General features: G+C 35.4%; 1 protein-coding gene across 1 annotated transcript in view; it reads right to left on the bottom strand.

Moving 5' to 3' along the window:
- The window catches only part of LOC107297932 (paired box protein Pax-5-like), a gene marked incomplete at both ends in the record, with an annotated part of 47,904 nt that extends 23,901 nt beyond the window's left edge, over positions 1-24,003 (bottom strand). Inside the window, one exon of the mRNA XM_015827298.1 lies at positions 23,828-24,003. Coding sequence (XP_015682784.1) covers positions 23,828-24,003 — 176 coding nt within the window. The remainder of the gene's footprint in view (positions 1-23,827) is intronic.
- Positions 24,004-26,559: the final 2,556 nt, after the last annotated feature.

Here is a 26,559-nt window from a genome sequence, read left to right as displayed (position 1 = left end):
CACAGTGGAGAGCAAGATTTCCCAAACATAGGAAGACATTTACTGTCAGGTAAGTTTTTTGTTGGGCAAAATCAATCATCCCACTGCAAGCAGAGGTCACTACTGGCCAAATACTCAAGAGCAGTTCTGTTTTCTTGTATTATAACTATGAAGCATGGAGCAAAACCAACTCTTACAGCATACTGGTAGTTCCAGAATGGTGTTATTGTTGATATATTTTTATCTTTATGATCTCAATCTCTCTCTCTCTCTCTCTCTCTCCCTCTCTCTCTCTCTCTCTCTCTCTGTGTGTGTGTGTGTGTGTGTGTGTGTGTGTGTGCGCGCGCGCATGTGTGTGTGTGTGTGTCACACATATCTAATGCTCTTGCCTCCTATTTTCCCCCTATTTTCTTTGAGATGGGTTGGTCTGCCAGACAATGACTGGCTCAAAGTCACCCAGGCAGCTTTCATACTCAAGGGAAATCACAGTCTCCCAATTTGAACTCCATCTCTTTTACCACTGTACTAAATTGGCTCCCAGTTATGGTGGAATAGAAATTAGTGAAGCTAATATATACCATGGCACCACATCCATTTCTCTTTCTCTGCTTACTCACAAACTTTTTCACTGCATCCAAACTCCAGAACTTTCTAATTGATGGCCATTGTTTATAGGGTTGATCCACACCAACTACTGTAGTTACCCCATCTTGAGTACAGATCATTAATCATTTCTGGAATCAAGAAAATTCCTGCACTTTAGTTAGTGTGCGCAATGACAGCCATGGTGCCTTCAGTTGCTGCTCTCCAAAGCATTTTATATTGTGCTGCTGAAATGAAAGCTTTCCAGCATTTAATACATTGAACCACTGAACATTCATTTCCCCAAAGAGGACAAGTTCCTATAATTTGTTATATCTTTAGCTGAGATAGCTACATGTATGACATGAATACAGTCTCTTATTCAGGGTGATGGTTACAAATCATAAAAGTAGCCCCCAGTTTTTATTACTAATATATACTCCCTCCCCCCAAAAAAGATGCTGCTTCAAAAGTTAAGGAATCAAAATGTACATCAACCAGGTACTGTATAAAATAGAAGTTTCCTTTGCCAAGTTTGGCTTCCTAATATTCGTGGCAACCATCATTATAGATGTGCCCTAATAGCACAGTGGTTATAACATTTGCCTAACTTGCAGGGAGTTTATACTTGCAGCACAAATATCTTTGTAAATATTTTTACAAAGTTTTCTACCTTTTGATCTAGTCATCCACCATACTACTGAAATATTGGACTGAAATCAAATCAAGTGATTTTACCTTTTTACCTTTATTTTATTTACTTAAGGATGTCAATTTATACTTATCCTCTGTCGTCTATTTTAATACTTTTAATGTCATTGCTAGGTCCACTGTTATATTTGTACTGATTAATGACCACAGTAAATATTTCTTTGAAATGCTGGAGTGATACAGAGAGATTCCTGAAATAACAATAAACATTTATGGTGCCTTTTCGACCAGTGACCCTCTTCCTGTCAAGCAAATATTAAAACCATTATGCTACTGAGATGTAAGAGCAGCAGCTGAGATGTAAGATTAGGTAGTCAAAGAAGGGAAATTGCAAGCAAGTCCTGTTTTAATCAAAAAATAGTTGTTCTGTGTGCATATATGTGCAGGTTGATATTTTAATTTTGTAAACAATATTATGTTTTTCAGAAAGTATGTATATGCAATAAGACCCATTCCTTTAAACGAAAGTGTGTGGCAATAGCTTCCCTTGGCAATGAATTTTGGGAATTGTCCAAGGGGGAGGGGCACAGTAGCTGGCAATTTGGACTAAACACTTGGCAAGTGATTGTTGATCCAGTCCAAGTCTAATTTTCTTAAGCAGAGTCCAGCTGGCATCAGCAGCTAAAAGTTGCAGTGCAAAAATGCCCATAGTTCACTTACTCTGTCTTGTCTCCCACATTTACAGCACCTATCCACCATTCTGTCTGCATGAGCATAAAGAGATACCCACCCTAGTAGCACTGGGTGACTGGTTTTTTTTTACTGTAGTGGACTCCTTTTCTTTTCTAAAGCAAGGTTTGTATTTAGCGTTGCAAAGTATCACAAAGGCACTAAATTAAAAGTGTCTATGGCCAAACTGAAAAGGATAATTGGATGGGGCAAACCAAAAAAAAGCAGGAAATAAACCAATGTTTAATGCACAAATAAATAAAATACCTTTTCTGATTCTAGCAATGCACAGTCAATGCTTCCAAGAGATCTTTCCCCTGTGCCTCACATAAAAAAAAAATCTTGCATCACATGCTGCCCCCCACAGCCCCCACGATCACCCCACCACTGCCAATTGTGCACTACCCCCACAACACCATTTTTTCTGCCCGCCACCCAATTGGCTGGGGGCCTATTTGTCCCATGCAACAAAATGCCCGGGTCAAACGGTGCCTAGGCGAATGGGCAGGGATGATGAGTGGGTGGGTCAGGGGGTCATTGGTGGTGGACAATGGCCAGGGGAGTGCAAGGCACTCTACTTATACAACTTTCCTCCTGGATGAATTTGGTGACAATCTTTCTAGCTCATTTTCTGCAAGGTATGGAGTCTCTAGAACAACATGGGAGATAGTAGATGCTTCAGGCAGAAAGAAATAATACCACCAACACAAGCCTCCGTCATGTATTTCCGTCATGTCTATGAGCAGAAAAAAATATCTTTCATTCTTTATGAAAAAGAATGTCTGGTTCCTGCTCTATAATCCTGGATAAAATTCACTTGAAATTTCTTCAGCAGGCCCCAGTTAAATTAATTAGGAAAGAGATATTTAAAGAAGGCTGTCATTTGAATTAGTTTGATTTGGGATGAGATTGTCTACTACACTGTGGAGATTTTTATAGATTGGATCCCATTGCTTTGAGACTTTACTTTATTTCTTATTATTAGATATCAGTTTTTAAATGGTGGAATTTTAAAATGTTAATTAATTTTTTTTCCTTCCATAATTTATGGAGTAAATATATTATATACACAACATTATAGGTCTGTACAACTGTGTGACCCATCAACTTACATCAATTGTGGCAGAAGAGGTAAATGAATTTAATTATGTATTCCTTTGACAATAGATTTGGGGATTCCATCTCCAAAAATTATACAATAAGCCAATGTTATTCATAAGAAAAATTGAGATAGCATTAGTCCTTTCTACTTAAAAAATGTAGAGATTGCAGAGTTGTTCTTATTATTTTAAAGAATACACACACACACACACAGGTTATTTTTCAAAATGTTTTAAAAGTTCAGAGCACTTATAACAACACTAAGTTCTTTGCAGAGAATCTCCTACAGCATTTTCTACACTCAGTATATGACCATATGATTACATAATTATTTTAAGACTACAAAGAAAAATATCTGCCAAAAAAAGCCTACCTACTTACCAAATTTAAAAGAGAAACAAAGCTGAAATAAATCAGTGAACTCCCTGTCCAATCTGCCAATATTTAAAAAAAAAATAAGAAAACTTGTTTCCTCTCCATAATGAATGAGGAAGATTTTTTTAGGATGCACACCGTTCTACCTCTAGGTGCTTGACAATTGCAATTGTTTGTGCAGGCCCAAGCAAGCAATGCGGACAAAATGTTCATCAAGTGCTTATTAGAGCAGCTTAAAAGCCTGAGATTGTGTTCAGCTTGACAAACCCTAATACATTAAAAGACAGAATGCGTAGGGAAACTGTAATATCTACTACCACATTTTATTTACTTGTATGCTGCATATGTTAGATCACAAGAAGCAGCAAATACCATTAATAAAGTGTAGCTGAGCCATGAAATTGCAATATGTTGTGTACTAACTCCTAAGCATGCACATACTTATTAACAATATCACTCATCTCCAATGTATAAACTGAGAATTTTCATTTTAAAAAATCAGCTATTTATTTAATGGATAATATGCCACCGTATTCAACCATTTATTCTAAAGCCGTCATACTCTTGAGCATGCCCTATAAAAATTGGTGCTTATTATGTCCATTCCTATGTTCAGATTATATTAAAGTCCATAAAAAGTTACAATCATATTTTACATAATGGACTCTACTTTGTAAAGTCAGGAGAATTGGCTTTATACAGAATCCTGATATTAAATATTCATCAGAAATGGATCATTGCAGCTATGCTGTATTGTGCAATGCATATTCTGTAATAGGGCTGAGGAAAAGTAGATTGGGATATATCACTAGATCTCTGATATAATTTAGAGATTTTTTCCAACTATCATCTCTATACTACTAAAATTCCACTGACTGCTTGATACCTTGAAACCTTCAATTGGGCGAAATTGTAGAGCAAGTGTTGGGCAACCATTACTGAACAAGAAAATTTAAATGAGCTAACTTATAGAATGCCAGGAACCATGACTCTTGTGGGAATGAAATTTGGAGAAATTGGGGCCACTGGAGTGCCATCTTGCCTTCCGACTACACTTCCCAGAAACCCACAGGTTGTATAGCACAAGAAAAGATAGTAGGCCCATATCCCCACCCTCTTCCCTACCTCCCTCTGGGCCCTGCTCCCAATCAGCTGGCAGCAGGGCCCAATGGGCGAGTGACCATTGGCTGCTTTGGGACTGAGGCTGAAATTTGAAATCCGTTAATGATGATGAGGGAAGGGGCGAATCAAATGCCTGCTAGCAAAGTAGTGCTGACTGGGGATGGCAGCAGTTGAAGGGGGAGTCCTCTTCCTCCCTGGAGGCACGGGGGCCTTGGGGACAGACTGAAATGGGGAGCAGGGGTTCAGTTTTCCTCACAGTCCATGGCTCTCTTGACTCCTTCTCCTCCCCCCCAGCAGGCAGTTCTGCAGATCAGAGGAGTAAGAGATCTTTCACCGGGCTCTCCAGAGAGTTGTGAGGAGAAGCAAACACCACAAGCCTACATTATATGTGGAAAGAAGAAAGACCTAATGAGGCACAAGTTGTCTAGTTTTAATGCTAAAATTCAGAAACAACAAGGTCTTGAATGTTTTTAAAAAATCTATAAAGAGGTCCTTAGGCAGTTTGGCCATTTGATCAGAAGTGTCTTAATTCAATGATTCAATTCACACAACATGCTGCAGTACGCTAAAATGTGGATGTGACCCAGCATGTTGTGAGAACTCAAGAATTTCTTAGCATGTTGGGTGAATCAATCCCTAATACTGTAGAAAACCATAATTTGTTTGAGTGAGACATTGTATGTAAACATTGCAGATGTGTTTTCTGAATCTAAGGTTCAAGTGTAATGCATTGTGTGAGTGACATTTATATGAATACTTTGCTTATCCCAACCTCCCCCCACCACTGTTGTGCATTTGATTCATTGACTTATGGATCTTAGCAAAATGCAAAGTACATCCTAGGAGTCTGAAGTTTCTCTACCTCTGAAATAAAAGTTTTACTGCTGAGAATCATGTTCATTATTTTCATCAAAACCATTCAAGGAGCTCTGAGAGCCCAGAGCTGAGTTGTGCTCATTTTAAAATAATTCAGCACTGTATATAAACATATCATGTTTTAGATGCTATATGGAAAATATTGTTTTAAATAATGTTCCAGTGGATTTCCTTATAACAATAACTACAAAAGAAGCCAGAGTATGCTGGTAATTTATGTCATGAAAAAATACAAACTATATTCAAAATCAAAGAGAGGAATGTTACAGAAAAAGACTATAGCAAGATTTATTCATTACTTCAGATTAAGTGCAAAATGTACTACCATTTCCTGAACTATATTGTAATGCAACACCACAACGTTCTGTTTAAATGAGTAGGATTTGGATATTTATAACTTCCTATCCAACAAATCAACAGGCAAATTTATTAGCTCATAGATTTTTCTATGGAAATCAGGATGTAGATCCACATTTTGAGAAATTAAACTACTATACAAAGCAACATTGTGTTGTCTGTGCTATCATACTCAGTAACAGACACTTCTATATCTATTTTCTGAGAGCAAGTGGTGAACATCACATACACACTGTAAACTGCATGGATGATCTCCCTTGCTCTATTATTTTTCAAAGGCACAAAGACTATGTGAGCAATTATATTGTACTCATCTTACTCATATATTATGTCTTGACATGATATTGAAAATCTGATGGATGGCCAGTAAATCACAGCTCTGCCTCAGTTCACGTACAGAGTCCATTGTTTGCTTCATTACTAGATATAAAGTGGAGATATATAGAGTTGCTGTTTGCTTTTTGTCAAAAATAGGAAGGCAAGCAAAACAGTCTGCTTTCAACTGATGAGCTTTCTAGATTCTTTTTGATTGGGTGGAAATTGTCTAGTTTAACCTTAGGAGTTTCAAGGAAAACTCAAACAATAAGTGAAAGGGATTTGGCCAGACCTAAAAGTATACATGCATGGAAGTATATTTCAGACATAAATATACATATATACATCTGAAATGGAATGTAAAATCTATACCCATGTTCATTTCTAAAAGTACTTACAAGTAAGAATAAGTACAAATAAAAGTAAGAAATGGCTATGCCTATGAATATTTTGAGATGATATATATAAGTTCTTGAGAACAACAAGATGACAAATTTTAAATCCAGAACAAACTAAAGGATTTGCAGTTCTCTTTTAGACCATTCAATGGCTATCCTTGCTACATAAAAGCATTTCAAAATATAATGCAATTAAAAAACAACATTCTATTCTATAACTCAGTTGTTAACTAAGAAAGTTGGACCATGATGATGTAGCTTCTTTCATGATTACAGAATGTTATAGAATTAGAACAAGGATCAAGTATATTTAATGAATTATTCATTTTCAAAAGTTACATGAGACCATTCAGAACAAATGTTTTCTCAGGATAGTTTGCAAACAGTTTAAAATTAGTCTAAAAATTAAACTAAAGTTGTAGCTGAATATATAAACTGTATACATACATGCCTGCTCATCACAATATTTATTTGTTTGCTTGCTTTTATTATATTGATATAGCCGCCCATCTTTCATAATACTGATTCTAGGTGGTATACAACAAAACAATCATAAAATCAAATTTTGAAAATAAATACAATTAAAGTAAATATTTCCTTTTGAGATAAACATTATCACATAAACCATGAAAAAAATGTAGAAAATAGAAACCAAGAGAAATTAAAGGCAAGAGATTAGCAATAAATAAATAAACTCAAACTATGATTAATATATAGCAGTATCATTTGCCATACTTCTGTATATGTTTCTATATAAGTTGCAAAAATCTAGATAGTCATTAGATGGCAGCAAAGAATTAGACTTTTCTATACCTCTTTGCTGTCATCCTGTGGCCACCCAGATTTTTACAGGCCTGATAAGCTAGCCCACTTTTTATCTTTGCAAACCAACCTTGTTTGTACAATATCCATATACTACTTCAAATATTACATTTTGCTAAGTTGTTGTTTTCCTAGGCTCTAATTAAATTTATTCAGTCAGGGCTTCTCTCAGTCTTCCCATTCCTCTTGACTGATTCATTCTTCCCTTATGTAACTATTTTGCAGTGCAGTCTTCATTCATTCTCTCTATACTGTATGACCAAACCAACTCAACCTATTTTTTTTCCCTACAGGTCACTCACTTGTGTATGTAGTCCTTATTCATTCAGCACACATATCTCTTCTTGTATTGCCCCACACATTTTTAAATATCCCATTCCCACTGCACTAGTATGTTTCTCCAAACATACCCAATTCTCATTTCCATATAATATAGCATTTTACCTTTTTTTAAAACAAACATTCATCCCTTCTTTGCCACAGCCCATGCATTTGCACTTCTTAACATTTAATTCTCCATCTTTAGTACACCTTCCATCAAGGTACAGAAAATCATTTGCATGCTTTACCTTGCTGTTTATGTATAACTTTCAATTTTTCACTCTGCTTTCCTTGTCAGAAGTGATCTTTGAGCCATTAATTTTCAGATCTACGCTTCTTGTTGCATCATGCACCCTATTTAATATTCACACAGTCAGGTTTTCAGCCAACAATAGGACATTCTCTATATATAAAATATATTTTCATTGTATCATTGAACAGCATGTACTTCTAACTTTATTACATCCATTATTTAAATTTTATCCATTATACATTCTTAACAATCAAGGGGTCATCACTCAATCTGGTCTTACCCCATGCTTAATGTTGCAACATTCATGAGCATCCATTTATTTTCATGCATTCTTTACTTTCATGATGTATCACTCTTACTTCATTCAGCTACCAACCTTCAACTTCATATCCACAGAAAAAAAAACATTTCATAATTCAAACCTGGTTACTTTATCATATGCTTGCTCAAAAATTAACACATATATAGTAGGCAGTGTTTATTTAGAGACCACAATTGGTTCCAGCAACTCAATCATCAAATGAAGTTGTCACTAAGTGAAACTCATGGTGACTGTGCTTCCAATTTGCCTCAGGAAGCAAAAAAAAAGCCTTTATTGTCTTGTCAGTATTAGAAATATAGAAAACTGGCAGCAGAAAAAGACCTAGTGGTCCACTGAGTCTGCCCTTTCAGTGTATTTAGTTTTTTTGTTCTTGTTGTTTTTTTATTTATTATTTTTATATTTTATTTATTTTCTTTTTATTTTCTTTTTTTTCAAATGGTAGACATGTGTATATCCTAAGTATATTTAAACAGATACTGATGACCGACCTGCTACCTTCACTGAATGTTGGTTCCAGATTTCTACTTTGCTTTCTGTAAAGTAATACTTTCTAACATTACTTTTGAACTTTCCTCCTGTCAGTTTGAGGTTATGCCTCTGTGTTCTTGATTTTTGCTTAATATTGAAAATACTGCCTTCTAGAACTTTATTCACACCATTAGCATACTTAAAGGTTTCAATCATCTGTCCCCTTTCCCTTCTTCTCCTCCTGACCTACATATTCAGTTCCTCTGATAGAGTCTTGTCAGTTTCAGGCAGCAACTGCACCAGGCTGGAACGTTCTAATCAAGCAATCAAAGTCACAGAACTGAGCTTGTTAAGTTGCAGTTAGCACATTTTAAGAAAGTGATGCACTATGCAGAAAAGCAGGCCAGGAAGAGATGCCTTGTTTAGGCAATCTGTCCTCTCTGTGAAGAGGGAAAAACAAGACAATGTGATACCATGCTAACTTACCATAGTGGCAAACATTTGACTGAGACAGAGACATTGTGAAGTTCATAAATGTATGCATGAGTCACAAAATTACTTTTTCATCACTGTCATATTTTCAGTGGTCGCTGTACAAGGCAGACACTAAAACAAGGAGGTGTAATTCACAGGAATTATAATGAGAGCTATAGTTTCTCAGACCAAAAATGTTAGTTATATCAACAGCCAACAATCATCTATCTCTTTAAAACACATTTTTCCCCAAAATCTACTCTAGACTGGCATTAACAAAAATCAATGGTCTGTATCACCTTTTACTCTTCATTAATTCTCTCGATTTTTCAAAATAAAGAATTGCTCACATCACTTCACTTGGAGATACATACAGCACACTGTCATTCTCAGGATACAGTATAAATAAAAGCTACAAATGATAATAATATTAATTACAGAAAAAAAATAAAGCAACAAAAACTTTAGATTGGGCTCAACCTTGCTGGCCTTTAGGAAGGCCCTGATGGCATAGCTTTGCCATTATGCTTGGGGTCTTTTACAATGGAGAGCTTTTACAATGGCTGTATTGAGTATGATGCAATGATAGATTTTTCCTCTGATCATGGTTATTTTTATTTTAATATGTTTATTGATAGATTTATATGTTTGTATATCTGTTTTAATTTGTTTTATGTGGTTGTTGTTTTAACTGTTGTGAGTTGCTCAGAATCATTTAGGTGAGATCTGCATCCATGCAATCAAATGAAAATAATTACAAGGATCCATTAAAGCATAACTGAATTTATAAATATTAACAGTGGTGTCTGCCCCATGGGTCAAAACAGCCAAGGCATTGTAGTCAATACCACAACATCATGATAATCCTCTTCCTTATTTTGACACAGACCCCCACAGATGCCACTGAGTATTATCATATTAAATTAGAAATGGAAATAAACACTAAGGATTTAAAAAGTAAGCAACAAAAATTCTTTACAAGGAAGGGCATTCAGGACTGGGAGAGCACAGCTGAGAAGGCCTGCTCCAGAGCCATTTCTTATTTATTTATTATTATTTTTATGCCATCCATCTCCCCTATAAGGTGACTCTGGGCATCAGAGTCCCCTGTAAGTTTACTCCTCTATAAGTTGACCTTGCCTTAACAATAGAACATACCTGAGCCAATCCTCTGAAAATAAACATAGGTTCAGGCAGGTTCCTTTCCTTTCATCAAAAAAGAAATGTGCCACCAAAGTAGTTCAAGAGAAGAAAGGTTAGAAAATAATATCTGCCTTAACAGAGTTGTGTCAAGTGTGTTTCCTCATGTTTACAGAACTTCAGACTGCGAATGGAAGAGTAGATTTGCAGCAATACTCAGGAGAAAACAAACATGACTTGTTATATCCCATTCATATCTGCATTAGAAGACATGGATATTTATTAGTTTCCGTTACTGATGTAGTACTGATTAATGTGCCTTTAAAAATTCTCCATGAACCATATTTGCTGAAAAAATCAGTGGAAAAAAACTGACTAAAGAATGGAATGAACACAATTGGGCCCAATGAAATATTAAAATATATTCACTCACTTGACACAGCATATCAGACTACCCTGCAGATGACATGTTATCTTCAGCCATGTTTCACTGTCAGAACTACTACCAGAATACACTCCATGCTATGTAGTCATAGGTTGGAATACTTATGTCTCAGGATTGCAAACCGCAATTTCTGAAGTACTCTAGTATATATACAAAACGTATCACAAAGCAAAACCTGATGTCTGCATATATAGTTCCTCTAGTTTCTGCTATTTCCAAATTGTTCAGCACCACTGCAACATGCAAGGCTGCATCAGTCATGCTCCATTGTACTACTGTATATCACAGAATATAATGTGGCTGTTGCCACTCAAAGTGACATATCTCAACATAGTACAATACCCTGAAAAACACATCATACACTTTTGTAAATACTGTGGGCATACAAAACCACCTTGTTGGAAATGGGAAACATTCCAGATCCAATTTAATGCTAACAGATTTTCATATTTTTAAAAAGTGGATACTATATATGATGCTTTTATAATACCTTGGAGGAAGAAATAAATCAGTTGGAAAAAGTGTCTATGGCAGTGGTATCCCAATCTTTTCTATACCCTGCACCCCTAGAATGCTTCTGATATATTCTCGCATCCCTTACAAATGTTCAAAATAATGGCAACGAATTATGCATATACACTATAATTTTGAAACTTCTAAACCCAGGTTTTCACACCCCTGGAATATCATCTCATACCCCCAGGGGTCGTGAGCATCCCCAGTTGGGAACCCCTAGTCTATGGGGATTCACAACCATTCAGGTCATGGTTATCCTTAAGGTGCTTTTCAAAAGGCAACTGGACTTTCTTGGGTGTTTTTTTTTAATGTTACACTTCTCATGCAAGAAGCTCCTTGAGTTGTTTAGCTGAACTGAAGAAGCCTCTTGCATAGAAGTGAAATGTTTTCAAAGAAAAATCAAGATAGTCCAGTTGCCTTTTGAAAAGCACTTTTGGGGTAGTTGGAAAAAACAGCTTTAAGTGGCAAAATTATTTAAAACATCTCATGGATTCTATTACTGGGTAAAAGACACCACTTTTTATAAAGCCTATTTTATTTATTTTGGTTATCAACTTGACTTTTGGAACTAACTTCTATAAGCAACAAAAAGATGTACATATATCACTGATGTTGCTTCATTGGCACTATAAAGCTGATGCTATTTGGAGCATTACCTATCACAGAGCGATAAAGTTTTAAACCAAATACTTGTAATATAATAATAATAACAATAACAACAACAACAATACTGTAACAACAACAGAAACAATAACAGATTGAAATAGGTTAAGAGCAAATGGAAAGTGCTGAGATCCAATTTCAATAAATGTAAACTATTTTGTCCCAGAATAAGATTATCTCATACAATTCCAGATCACTAAATTTGAATAAAAAGTAGAAAATATTAAAAGGGCAACTGGAGCAAGTGACTCTTCTTTAAGTCAATAAGCCAAGTAATATACTATATGGAAATTGGGACCTAGCAGAGAGACAAAACATTAGAACCTGTAACCCACAGAAAAGGATTGCTACATGAGATAGAACTAAGAAGTAAGTTGGCTTATGAAGTGGATAAATCTCTAGTAGAGTCATCAATAGAATGCTTGATGATCATAGGCTGGGCATTAGCTAATAGGAGATAAGATCAGTACAGGCATTTGGTGAGAAACTTTATTGATCTTTCAACTTTCTAACATCTTTCTACCTACCTATCTACGTTTAATATCACATGAAATAATTAAAAAACCTAGTTAAATTCATGCAAACTGAAAAGGTTGAGTAGGATTTTTCTAAGTAGGAAGATTGGGACTGAGGACAATTCCTGATTGAGCTTGGAAACACAAAGGAGAAGGATTAGACATAGACATAGACATCAGAAAGCGAATGGTTCTTCAAATAGGCTCTGTGCTGTTTAGGATTGTAAAAATTGAAACAAGCACCTTAAACCATTTCCAGAAAACAACTGGCAACCAGTGCAGACAACCACTTCAACCTTGACATAATATGTTCTCAGCATCATGCACTAGTATCACAGTTTATATCTTCTGAAACTTCAGGCCGACCCTCACTAGCAACCTAGGAAGATTCCACTGTAAAAGTTAAGTTAGATGTAACCAAGCATGGGAAACTGTTGCCAGTCTTACCAGGTTAAAAGTGATCACAGCTGGTACACAGAATATAATTATGCAAAATGCCAGCTGAGCATGTGAAGACAAGAATCATCCTTAGCTGCAGAGCTACTTTTTCAAAGCAGTACAATCCTATCCTAAATGTGCCCGCTGTTAAATTAGATAAAGACTATTACATATATATTTAATCCAAAAAAGGCAGGTCAAAGTGGAGAAATTCAACCTATATTGAATGTAATTCTATGTCATTTGACTTCAGATGTGCAGTTTGGATATAATCTTGACTCAGCCCTGAGCAGAGGGATCCAGCTTTAAATGTGATCAAAAATGTTCCATCTCCATTGTCAAACTGCCAGAGGCATTTTATTTAAAGAGTTTGCTATTTAAACTGTCTTGTTGCCAGCATAATTTTTAATTTTGTAGCAGCTATTTTAATTGATTTTGTTAATGTGAATTTATAATGATTTAACATTGATTTTTATATTTTATTGTAATCCACCTTGAACACTATTTTTGACAGAAGCACAGACAAAAATACTAAAAGTCTTATCACAAAAATGCTCTGCAAAGTTTATTACTGAATAATCACATTTTTCTATGAGCATTTTTGCAGACTATATAATGTACAATACTAAATTGACAGACAGAAATAACATATCAAACCAAATTCCACTGCAGAAGATCCTGGGTGCTATCTGAAATAGCACTTAAATATATTGGCATGTTTTCCAGATTGCTGTATTATTAATTAGAGGAAGGAAGGAAAGAAAGAAGGAAGGAAGGAAGGAAGGAAGGAAGGAAGGAAGGAAGGAAGGAAGGAAGGAAGGAAGGAAGGAAGGAAGGAAGGAAGGAAAAAAGGAAGGAGGGAGGGAGGGAGGGAGGGAGGGAAATGACAAAAATCTACATCTCCTGTAGAATTTTTTTATATACTGAAATCAAGGAAAAAATTACACATTCTAAATTAAATTATTAATGAAAAGATGGTTTCCTCATTCCTTAAAACACATATGCAGAAGAGGGAAGATACCAATGGCACACAGTTTAACCCCCTCTGACCTTTGAACTCTGAGGGGGGTCATACACATGTCACTGTTCCCAGCTGTCTTTCTGACATTCTGCCCGTTGCAGGGCCTTCGCCCTTTCCATTTTGTAGAAGTATTGATCTGTTGGCAGCAATGGGCTGGATAATTAGCCAGGAATTAGGGTTTCTATTACAGCCAGGAGGTTGCCCCAGCTGATTTATCACCTGAATAATTTACTGTGATTGAAAGGAAATTAAAATGAACTCCATTCAACAACTGTGCACTTTTATGGGCTTTAGTGAAGACTCAAAATCCAAATTAATAGCCTGGTGCTGTTTAATAGTCTACTGAGAGTAAATACGAAACGCTTTCCTCCACTGCCTGCTTCTCAGCTTCTCTCTTTGTGGATGTAGTTTGTTGTTTCTCCTTCCAACTCCTCCCCTCTAGGCCCCACTAACATAATTCCAGGCAAACCCAAATTTGTTTTTCCTTGAAGGATATACAAATGTAATAACGAATAAAATGTTCTAAAACCCCTTTTTAAAAAGCATCCCTTTAGAGTTACATTTGCCTTTTTTGCAATTGTTAGTGGTCTGTCACCTGAAAGAAAAAGGGACACTTTCTGCATTAGCATTTTCACAGAGTGGGCTGTTTGCATAAGTCACTCTGATGCTTAAAGCTGTTTCCCAAAATAAATGCTTTAATCAGTTCTTCTGTCAAGTAGGGACAAGCCCACTTTTCTGATGGCAATCAATTTCTGAGTCCTAATGCATAGTAATTTGTCCTTCCTATGTTGCTGGTTTGGTCTCGTAAGTTATTTGTAGGTTCATCTCTCACAAATAAAAGCAAATAACATAGGGAATCATCCTAAATACATATATAATTTATTAAATCTGATTCAACTTTTACATGTCAACATTCTAATTCTGAATGCACAAAATTTAGATTTTAATGTAAAATTCCTGAATGAGAATTTTAATATCAAAATTCAGAACTTCTGTGTTTGTTAACATCGTTTAACTGCTTTGGTTTTCATGGTGTCTATTAACATCCAACAGAATATAAATATCTATCTGGAATCAGTGCCTTCCAAATATAATAAATAAAAGCAAGTGTTCATATGTATAGTAAATGAAGAACAAGCCTGATCATTTACAAATATGAATATATACCCTCCTTCCTGACATTTTTAACTTAAAAACAAACTGTTCTGGTTTACCCCCATCATACATATTTTTTCTTATTCCTCCAATTATGGGTATTTTATTTGTTACTTTTCTTTTAACTTATCAATGGCTCAGTGGTTAAAGACACTGAGCTTGCCAGTTGCTAGCCCAAGTTCAAGATCCGAGCATCATGAAATGGGGTGCGCTCCCATTAGTCGCCCCAGTTCCTGCCCACCTAGCAGTCCAAAAGCATGCAAATGCGAGTAGATAAATAGGTACCACTTTGGTGGGAAAGTAACAGCGTTCTGTGTGCCTCAGCGATAATCATCCTGGCCACATGATCACGGAAATATCTTTGGACATTGCTGGCTGCCTTGGCTAGGAAATGAAGATGTGCACTGCCCCCTATACCCAGACAACTGGACCGGGGAAACCTTTACTTTTACCTTTTTTAGCTCTGTTCCAAAAATATCCTCTGAAATGCCAAAGAGTATCTGGGAACTGCCTGTTGGATCCAATCCTATTTCCCATTGAATAGGCCTCAATGGTGGCATTGGTCAGAAAGTAATAAAGTGGGAAGTTCAAAACTATTTAAATTTGCTATCTCTCCCCTCCTTCAACCCTAGTTGAAGATAGAATTTCAGAATGACCTAAAAGAAGTTACATGCTCTGGTTCCTGGTTAAAAAATTATACAATTTATTTTTGTATATAATAGAAGCTACCGAGTTTAAAACAGAGTTTAAATTTCAATGTAGGCAAATTGGGAGGGGGGATTGTGTGACAACAGGGGGGATTGTGTGACTTTTGAGCTCTGCACACTCTGCAGATCAGATGCATCTCTATGTAGCTCTTATGTGTGATGTACTGAATGTGTTGCTGTTATCAAAGTAAATAAATTATGATTCCGCTTATTCTTCACCTGTCTATTTGTAAATAAGCCCAGTTTGTATAAAATGCTGAATGCTTCTAGTGGTCTCTTTCCAGAGGAAAGTAATCAAGAAAGTTTTGTGGCCCAGGAACAGCTTATCTTTCTGAAAGTAAAAATGTCAACTAGTGAAACCAAAAATCAACACCCAGAAATATACTGTAAGTAGCTTATGAATGTTTGATATTCCAAAGATGATGGACAGATATATTTATTACCGTATGTATAATGTGTATGTTAATTTAGCTACTATATTTGTGAACTATGTGCATTCTAACAGCTGATATCCACATTTATGGAATATCTCAGAAGACATCGAGAAATAGTAAAAAGGTAGCCTTCACATGGAAAACCTGTGTAAGAGTTGCCCATTCCAAGCCCACTCAGCTCTTCATAACAGAATTTTATCCCTTTGCTCTAATGGCAACTTGAAGTATTATAAATATTTCTTCAACTAATAATAACAATAACATTACAAAAAAAAGGAATGGAAAGCCAAGTAGGCATGATCAACCCTTGCTGAGCCTGGATGAACAGTAAAGCAGTGTATGAATGTACCAATTCTACTGTCCATGATGATCCCCACATCAGTAACCAGCTATCAACAAGCTAATACAAGATGGTGGCATGGGTGGCTCATGGTGGCATTGAATAGGGCACTCTGAGCAACACCCAATCACAGATAAAGAAGATTCATCACATAATATTCACACAGGAAGTGAAGAAGGAAGGAAGGAAGGAAGGAAGGAAGGAAGGAAGGAAGGAAGGAAGGAAGGAAGGAAGGAAGGAAGGAAGGAAGGAAGGAAGGAAGGAAAGAAGGAAGGAAGGAAGGAAGGAAGTTCCAGATACAAGCAGCTTTGCTTCAAAATGCACAGAGAGCTACCTAAACACATTGCTAACATATATCTTTCTGTTGCTCTCACACATACATTGCCTCAGGACTTCAAACAATTCTTGTTCCCTTTCTATAACAGAAAGCACCATGACAAAGAACTACAGAAAAAATAAGTACAGGAATTTATGTTATAAAATAGAATCGTTACATACTGTATCTATTTCCAACATGTAACGATCAAGCACTCATGATAATTTTTGCCTTGAGGGATGACTGGTGCAAATTGTCTTCTGTATTTTTTTTTTCTTCTGTTATTTTTCTTCTTATAGAAATGGGTATTTTTCTTCCAAAGCAAAGAAAATGTTAGCAAAATCCTCTCAAACAGAATGTAAGAGTTTTCATTGACCTTAATTTCACAACAGCCAAATGATGTAAAGTATGGTCCTCTCTTTTATTATGCAGTGATCCTTATTGAGGTTTGTAGTCTCGCTGACTTCCCAAAGTTGTTAAATCCAAAGGGAAGTCCCCTTATCCTTACTATAGATCAAAAGGCATGGATTATTAGAAAGACTGCAGATTAGTGCTTAGATGTGTCTGTAGACAGTAAAGAAAATGATTTTGGTGGAAATAGACAGGAATCATTACCTAGGCAAAAAGGCCTGAAGCATTTTTAAAATCCAGAGCAATGGAGAAGTAGTTTATTTATTTTTCGTTTTACAACATCAGGTAGTTTCATTAACATAATTCTAAAATACATAAACAAAATAGAGAAAATACAAAAAAAAATCTACTATCATGTAAATAAAAAGTCAGTCGATATATGGACATTTATCAGGTATGAGGGTACAACAGATTATAATCGATTGCTATTAAGTTAAATCATGAAATCCAGCCAAGTTTGATAAAATTGTGGTTCCCACTTCTGAAATCTCATTTCTTTAACTTCCTCTTCAAATCTGGGATGCGCAAAAACCTGCCTCTGGAATAACCCAATGGAATTTCTGAGGAACCATTATGTTGCTGTGTCTCTTGTATCTGTGTAATATACTTTTGTCATGAACGACTAGCCTGTTTTGTCTTATGAACACCATTTCTGGATTACATAATGGGAATGGGTAGCAAATCATTCTGATATTTCTTTAAGTATGCTGTTTATATATTTATTTAATTCTAATTGAATTTATTCCTACATAAATTTCCTTATATGATAACATACAATAACAAGCTGGAAGATTAACCAAAATATAAACCTGAGTACTTACTATTAAAATAACATATCTTAATGTAAAAACAGCTATTAGAATCTTGTTCATATTTTGTCAGTATCAGTAGCAAAATAAATTCCACTTAACAGCATATAAAAACATTTTACTCCTTGTAATTTCATACACATTTGAAAATAAGATGTCTTTAGGTTAATATCCTTGTGACAATATTTTAATATTGTCTTTAGTTCTATGAAAAGTATGGAACTTATTAAGGAAACAATATTTTTTCATTTTTGAATCAAAACAGGAATAAACATTTTAATGATTCCCATAACTAAATTTTATGAAGCTGTCTATTAATTAATATAGACAAAATATAAACCAAACCATTTACATTTGGAGAAGTGTGTGAAATTTTAAAAGAATCTCAAATTTATGAAAAGGAAAGTATTTAAGTAAGACAAACTACAGTTAACAATTCCTTTCCTGGGCATTCATTTAATCCTTTAAATTTCAGAATACTATAGTTTTGAATAATATCTGTACTTAGTACAAATCTTAGTACAAATTTAAGGAAGTCTCATTTCATGGAAAAGCAATGTTTGCAAGTAAAACTTAATAAAATGAATGAAAATATTTCCTTGAATGGCTGATGGGGTTCTTAAATACAAATGAGAGCCTTGATAGAAACTGGGAGTTTATGAGTTCTAGTCCTGCCTTGGGCATGAAGCCAGCTGAATGACCTCAAGCCAGTCCCCCTCTCTCAGCCTTAGGAAGCAGGGAATGGCAAAATCACTTCCCAAAAAACTTGCCAAGAAAACTAGTTTTCCAGACAGTTGCCAGGCATCAACACTCAGGCATAATAATCAGTAAATTACAAAAGGCAATTTTACTTAGAACGGCTTATATCCTGCAATGATACCTCTAACATCATCAAAAAGCAACATGGGTCTATCTCAGGTCCTTGGGAAGGACTCAATAGGTGGATAAAAATGGCAATTCCATCTAAATATCGGGATGGCGGTGCAACCAACCATAACAACAAACACAACCACAACAAAGGAGTGTGTATATATAGTTCATACAAACTCCAGGAAACTATGCGTTCAAGATCTGGCTTAACCAGGAAAGCAAGCTAGATGGCTTTGGGCCATTCATTCTCCCTCAGCCCAACCCACCTCATAGGGTTGTTTTTTGTGGGGAAAATAGGAGGAGGGAGGAGTATTAGTATGTTTGATTCCTTGACTTCTTTATAAAAATAATAAAGGTGGGATGAAGGCGAAAAAAGAGACATTGCAAGGCAAAGAATTACATGGCCGGTACATTAAAAAAAAACTAGCAGGCAAAGCAGATAACAAAAATACCAACAATGGCAAACAGCAGGAAAGTTGGCTAAAGAGACAGAAGAGATAATTCTGGCTGCCCAAGACCAAGTCTTAAGAATAAATGCATATAAAGCCAGAACTGAGAAAACAGCAACAAGACAGCATATGCTGCCGCTATAAAGAAGCTGAAGAAACTGCTTTGCCTGCAAGCAAGAACTGGTGAGACCACAAAATAGACAGAAGTAATAGAAAATAAAGACCCTAACATGCTCTGAGATCTTAGAATTTAAACAGATAAGCATCTACCATACCCCAACAATTGTTGATAAGAAAGACAAAAAAGTCTAGATTGCAACACTTGGAGGCAGCAGAAGAGAAGAGAAAGAATTAGAGAAAAAAATCACAAAATATAGAGACCCAGCAAATAAAACTAGAATGACTGCAGCAAAAGAAAACAAAGATAGTACCAATAGTAATATGTGCCTTGGGTGCAGCCCCAAAACAATTGGGAGCACCATTTGAATACGATCGGCATTGACAAAATCACCATCAATCAATTGCAAAAGGCAGCTTTACTAGGAATAGCATATATTCTCTGACAATACCTTTAATATTATTAATATTAATAATATTATTAAATATTCTTTGGGAAGGAATTGATAGGTGGGTAAAAATACCAAATCCAATCAAAACATCAGGCTGACTGTATGGCCAATCATAACAATTCAAAAGTAGAAAGTCTACAAAGACTACAAGATTTGATTATTACTTGAAAAATTGTTGGGCATATTACTAAGCAGTGTGAGAATCTTGCTCCATTTTCAGTCTTCATGGGTATGAAAAAGAATTTCATAAAAGTTCTTATAAGCAGCAACACAAAAGTAGCCACACATGAAAGTGTTTGCAGAAATAATGCTGCTGCTAGAATCGAAAAAGTGACCCTAGCAGAGAATGAGGTTGGCTCAAAAACTAACTTCAAAAGAAGAGTTTACAGATAGCTGGTTCCATCTATTATGCATTCTCATTTAAATAATGGCCTGCCATGTCCCCAAATTGGGTTTTGAAAAGACTGTTCTAAACTTCTCATTATTTACGGTTATTGAATAAATAATGCTTCAAGTCCTGCTATCCTGTCTCATCATGGAGGGGGTTGTACCTGGGATGGATGAGAGAAGAATGATGGGAGTTTATACCAAACGTATATGCACCCAGAAGGTCAACCAAAGCATGAAGGTCAGCCAGCTGCCCAGCTAAAGCAGACATTTATATTGGACACCAATGATATAGGAAGAAGTTGAAGTTGGACAACCACTTTAGAGATAACAGCAAAGGCATGATTTCATACTGTATGGGAAGAGGTTGTGGTAAACATTCTTCAGTTTTAACAAGATAACCACCTGGTTGGAATATAAAGAGATTGATGATGTAGTGATGGATGGTGGGCAGCATTCAATATACTACTAAGAGATTGCTGAGGATTTGTTGGGATACTAATGATGTTTATGAGCCTTCAAGATGTCTAATGGCTGATGATGCCATACAGAAAAAGAAGGTCCACAGTGGCAAAGACAGAATTAAGTGGGAACATGGAACATAAAAAGCATGATCATAAGGAAGCTCAATAGAGTGAAAGATGAAATGAATTGAACACACATTGACTAAAAAAGGCATCAGTAAATGGAAGTTCACTGGAATTGGACACTTTGCTATTCAGGATATGAAAAAAAACAAGAATACTTGGATACAATGTAACCAATGACTGAATAAAATCAATTAGACAATTCTTCAACGTGACACTTACTCAACTTTATGCTTTAACCATGGATGCAGAAAAAGGGTAAGTTGAATCAAGTTCAACCTAAAATCAACAGAGAGTGCAGCAAGATGTGCTGCTTGTGGTAGTAACTGAAATGTCCAAGCTGGAAATAGTAAAAAAAGAAAACGTAGCTGGATTCTATAGCTTAAAAAACATAAATGAGGTAGGAGAATTATCTTATTTTCTGCCATTCCAATGATCTGTTTAACTATTAACACATTCTTCAAGCAATCAAAACGATACCTGTGTTACATGGATATCACAAGACAGAATTCAACAAATATAAATTGACTATATTATTGGTACAAGGAGATGGAAGAGCTCAGTTATAATTGCAAAGATGTGGCCAGGAGCTAATTATGAAATCTACACGAACACCCCGTGTGCAAGCGCCAAGCCAAACTATAGTGGAAGAATAAAGCTTCCAGTTTTCATTATATGGTCTTAAGCATATGACCACTATTTTCAAGGGGAACATTTTGAATTGCTTTGAAGACCTAAACCTCAGGAAATTCATTGATACAGAATAAAAAAAATGGTGAAATGAAATCAGAGCAGTTGTTAAGGATTAATGTAAAAAAAACCTCCCAAACACCAAGAAACAGATGAAAACAACCTGGATCAGTCTAGGACAACTCACCATGGCTGGCTTGCCGTGACCAGCTCGCCTTGACCAGCTTGCCCTGCCCAGCTTGCCCCAGCCGACTTGCCCCAGCCGACTTGACATGGGACCACTTGTCAGAGAACAATACACCACTGGATAACTCAACGTGAGATAACTGTACTGTTATCTGCCACTGTTTCTCCAACATTATTTTAATTTTTGTCATTCACATTTCATTTTGCCTCTCTTTTAGCATCCTTTCTTTAATGATTCTATTACCATTTCTTTGATAATATCAGCTCAGACATATTTTATCTGAATTATTTGTTCCAGGATTTAAAACCCACTATCATTCATTCATTCATTCATTCATTCATTCATTCATTCATTCATTCATTCATTTAATTTCTAAAGCTGCCCATCTCAATCAAAAAATAACAACAATAAAAACAATAAAAACATTTTAAAACAATACAAACTAAATAGAAACATTTATCCAACATTTACCTGGGCAGTAGTCAAATTTTGTGTTGCCGTAATGAAAATAAGACAAAAATGGCTAAAGAAGTAATTGGTTTAAGAAGTTCTCACTTTTATCCATAATATCACTTTTAGATAGTTATTTTTAATTAATATATTTCTACAGTATATTTATTCTATTTTATACTTTTTCCATTTTAAATTTATCATTGCTTGACTAGCTGATATATTAATATGGTAATAGAGATGTGAATGTAATATCGTTATGTGATTTGTCTTTAATATGTATTCCATATTAATTTGCTTCATTTTGTTACTGCTCTTTTAAATTTGCTGATCATTGATTGAATAAATAAATACTACTGCTACTTATGCAAGCTAAGACAAGCAATTTCAGAGAGTTGTTAGAAGACAGAACAAGCAATATTACAGCATCTGTAAAGTCAATGAGGATGGAAATAGATGCAGAAATACAAGAAAAGTCTTCCAGAACATCTTCAAACACAGAAAGAGGTTCTAGACTCAAATAGGTATGCTGAAGTATGACAATGAACAGATAATTGATTCAAAGATCAGGAGGAAAATATTGAAAATTCTGAACAATAGAGATATCTATATGCAAGTTACCTTAAAAGATAATCCCTGTTTGCAAGAACCTCAAATATTATCATTCATTCTACAATTTTCATCTAATATTTTAGGATGAAAAGGGGAGAAGACAGTTGAATGGGAACAGCACAACAAATGATTGACAGGAAGAGGTATACACAAATCTGCGTCACAGATGCCAGTGAACATTAAAGGATGCTTAATTATGTTTAGGATCATGGTCTCAAGTTCAGTGCAAGAGCAAGGAAAAACAGTGGTATATATGAAGGGTTGATGTGCCAAGCCCCAATCCTTAGGTAAGGTCACCAAGCTGTATTTTTAAATCTGTCAGATGGAGAAAAATTGAACTACACCAAAAGAAGTCATTTTTACTGAATTTGTTTCAATCTAAGTTGAATAAATTTAGTTTTTGTTCTCCTAATTTATTTCAGAATATGCAGCAATCTGGACCAAACAAAATCCCAACTGGTCCCTTATCCCAAACAGGGTTGAACACTCTGACTTAAAGGTATTGTTGTCCTGGTTAATTTAATACATATGTGAAACACAAATCAACATTGGATTGCATACAGGTTTGTTTTTTTAAAAAAAGTCCTGTAACTCACATACTCCCCCTTCATATTCTGCAGTAGGAGTCCTTTACTCTAATTTAATTTATTTCTACCGTGCATTTTGTTGGTGCTTTAATTTTTTGTGAACTAATGGGAATTCTTGCGTCCTCACTCTCCTCCTGCATTTGCTTTTCTACAGTATCACTATGTGTACACTTGAAAGAATGAATTTCAGATTCCCAGTATCCCAATTATGAATTCATGAATAGTAAAAAAAACTGAACATGATAATACTGAAGGTGATAATACTTGTTTTCAAGTATGGTTCTCCAAATATTAAAAGTATTCAGTTAAAACTTATGTTGGAGACAGTCTTGTAAGTGACAAATATGAAATAATTGGTGCCAAAAACTAAGCTTTAAATATTACCTGCTCTGGTTTGATGGGTTCAGTTGTCGTAAAGATGTCGGAATAATGCTGTCTTTCAAAAACTCGATCCAATACTTCTAATTGTTGCTGAGTGAAAAGATCTCCCCGCATTTGTTTCCGAAGGAAGTCTCGACCCGGAAGTGAATGGCCATTTGGTATAGGAGATTCCTGAATACCTTTCCAAAAGGGGGAAAAATGCAGAGACAGATAAATATTACTACAGCAAGTAAAGTATATTTTTTCATTTGAAATTAAAAGAGTGACATATTATCATATAAATAAAGGTTACCACAACATACTTGCTTTATGAATGTATGTGTGTCTGTGTTTTTGTCGGTGCGAGTTTGTAAGTTTTATATTTATGTATTTATATCCATAAGACTGATCCCTGAAGAGTTATGGAGAAATGGTGTAAGAGATCATACAGCTGCTGAGTAATTGATGCAGAAAATATTTAATTAAACATAATGGTAGTTAAAAGTCAATAAAAAAATCACAAAATATCTCTTCTTGTAAATTATACTGAAATATCAAGTTGTTTATATATAGTCTTATAAAAGAATACAGGCCTCTTTAAATTCAACACAAAGCTCTTGTTGAATAGTAACTTCAATTTCCTCTGGGACAGTAATAAAAAAATGGGCAATGGCAAATACTTCTTTTCTGCTAGGTAGCCATCTGCATTCCGAAAGTAATGAAGAATTGCTGCTTCAGTTTAAGAAAATATCTCTAAAGAGTGGAAGGCAAACTGGTATATCTTTAGTTCCAAAAAATTGTATCTGTCCAGTGACCTGAAAAAAATGAGTGGAGTTTTAAAAAGAGAGACAAGAGAGATTTGTTTAAATCTAAGGTGGAATAAACACATCAAATTGCCTGAGGGCAGGACAAGAAGCAACAGATGGAAACTAATCAAGGAGAGAAGCAACCTAGAACTAAGGAGAAACTTCCTGACAGTTAGAACAATTAACCAGTGGAACAACCTGCCTCCAGAAGCAGTGAATGCTCCAATACTGGAAGTTTTTAAGAAAAGACTGGACAGCCATTTGTCCGAAATGGTGTAGGGTTTCCTGCCTGAGCAGGGGGTTGGACTCGATGACTTCCAAGGTCCCTTCCAACTTTATTATTAGTATTATTAGTATTATTATCTTTTTAAGCATTTGCATTAGTGTAAAGATTTTCTAATTTCTATGAAAAAGTAATGTTTGGTTCAAGTGTCGATTAAGTGATGAAAATAAACAATGCTGGTGAGTTTTCCACTGACTCTTATATAGTATACAGTATATTGTTAGTATATCAACAAAAATGGTGCAAGGTCTGAGGGGCTAAGCATATCAGGAGAGATTGGAGAAACTGAATATGTACAGCCTGGATGATAGAAGGAAAATAGGGGGCATGACTGAAACCTTTAAATATATTAAGGGTGTGAACAAGGCTCTAGGAGGCAGTATTTTCAATATTAAGCAAAAATTACGAATAGGGCGGCATAACCTCAGAGTGACAGGAGGTAAGTTCAAAAGTAATGTTAGAAAGTATTACTTCAGAGAAAGACTAGTGGAAGCTCAGAACCAACTTCCAGCAGAGGTAGAGGGTCAATCAGTAGTAACTGATGATTACTGATGATTATTGATGATTAAACATGCTTGGGATAAACATATGTCCATCATCCAACAATTTTTTTCAAAAAAATCAAATAAAAAAATCAAAGGGCAGACTCCATGGGCCACCAGGTCTTTTTCTGCCATCAGTTTTCTATGTTTCTATGTATGCAAATCCTGAAGTTCAAAATACTTGTCTTTTCCACCAATGGAAAAATATTTCAGAAAGCTAAGATTGTGTTCTTAATAGGCCAATAAAATGGTTGGGATATGATCCCGTTAAAGTGCTGGGGGAAAAGTTGTTCAACTGCTGTTTGAAGGGCAACTTAGAGAAGGAACATACCAACAGGAGAAGCTGGCGGGGCAGATCATAAGGAACAAATCATTTTGGAAGTAAGAAAAAATGTTGAGGGAGAAAATGGGGGAAAGGGAACTGAAGTCACTGCATCAAGAAACCAGAGGGAAGCAAAGCAAAATGGCTGGAGACAATTGAAAGCTGTGGTAGATTCCACTCTAAGAAGCTAGACCAAAGTGTCAAAAAGGCAACATAGAAGGATTTCTGCTGTTGTGGGGGAGGAAAATGTGACTCACAACAGCAATACTATGAAGAAGTCATCTACTCTACAAAGAATCTTGTTTGGGCCCAGCCTTCATTCAGAAGCAAATATATGGAACATATACAGTATATTTGTATATGGACTTTGTAAAGGAGTTGGTAAATTTCCAACTACATTCAATACATTTTCATATAATAGTGAAAAGCATTTAGCTACCATTAATATTTTTAAGTCCAAACTACAATATGTCTTGCAATTGCAATAAAACAAGTCTAAACATAGAAATTGTGTACCTATGTCAATGTACAGTATATATACATACATGTATATGTGTGTGTACATATACACACAAACATACATGTATATGTATGTGTGTGTGTGTATATATATATATATATATATATATATATATATATATATATATATATATATATATATATATATATATATATATATATATATTTCTAATAACACTAAAACTAAAACAGTGACTCCTGGGTGTGATCATCTTTCCAAAAACAAACTGTGAACACCAGGAGTATATTAAACTATACAAAGTTTAATAACATAAAACATAAAA

This window comes from Protobothrops mucrosquamatus, unplaced genomic scaffold, assembly GCF_001527695.2.
Source record: "Protobothrops mucrosquamatus isolate PMUCROS unplaced genomic scaffold, P.Mucros_1.0 scaffold3597, whole genome shotgun sequence".
Taxonomy (NCBI): domain Eukaryota; kingdom Metazoa; phylum Chordata; class Lepidosauria; order Squamata; family Viperidae; genus Protobothrops; species Protobothrops mucrosquamatus.
The sequence above is the reverse complement of the archived record's forward strand: the minus strand, read 5'-3'. Positions and strand labels throughout refer to the sequence as shown.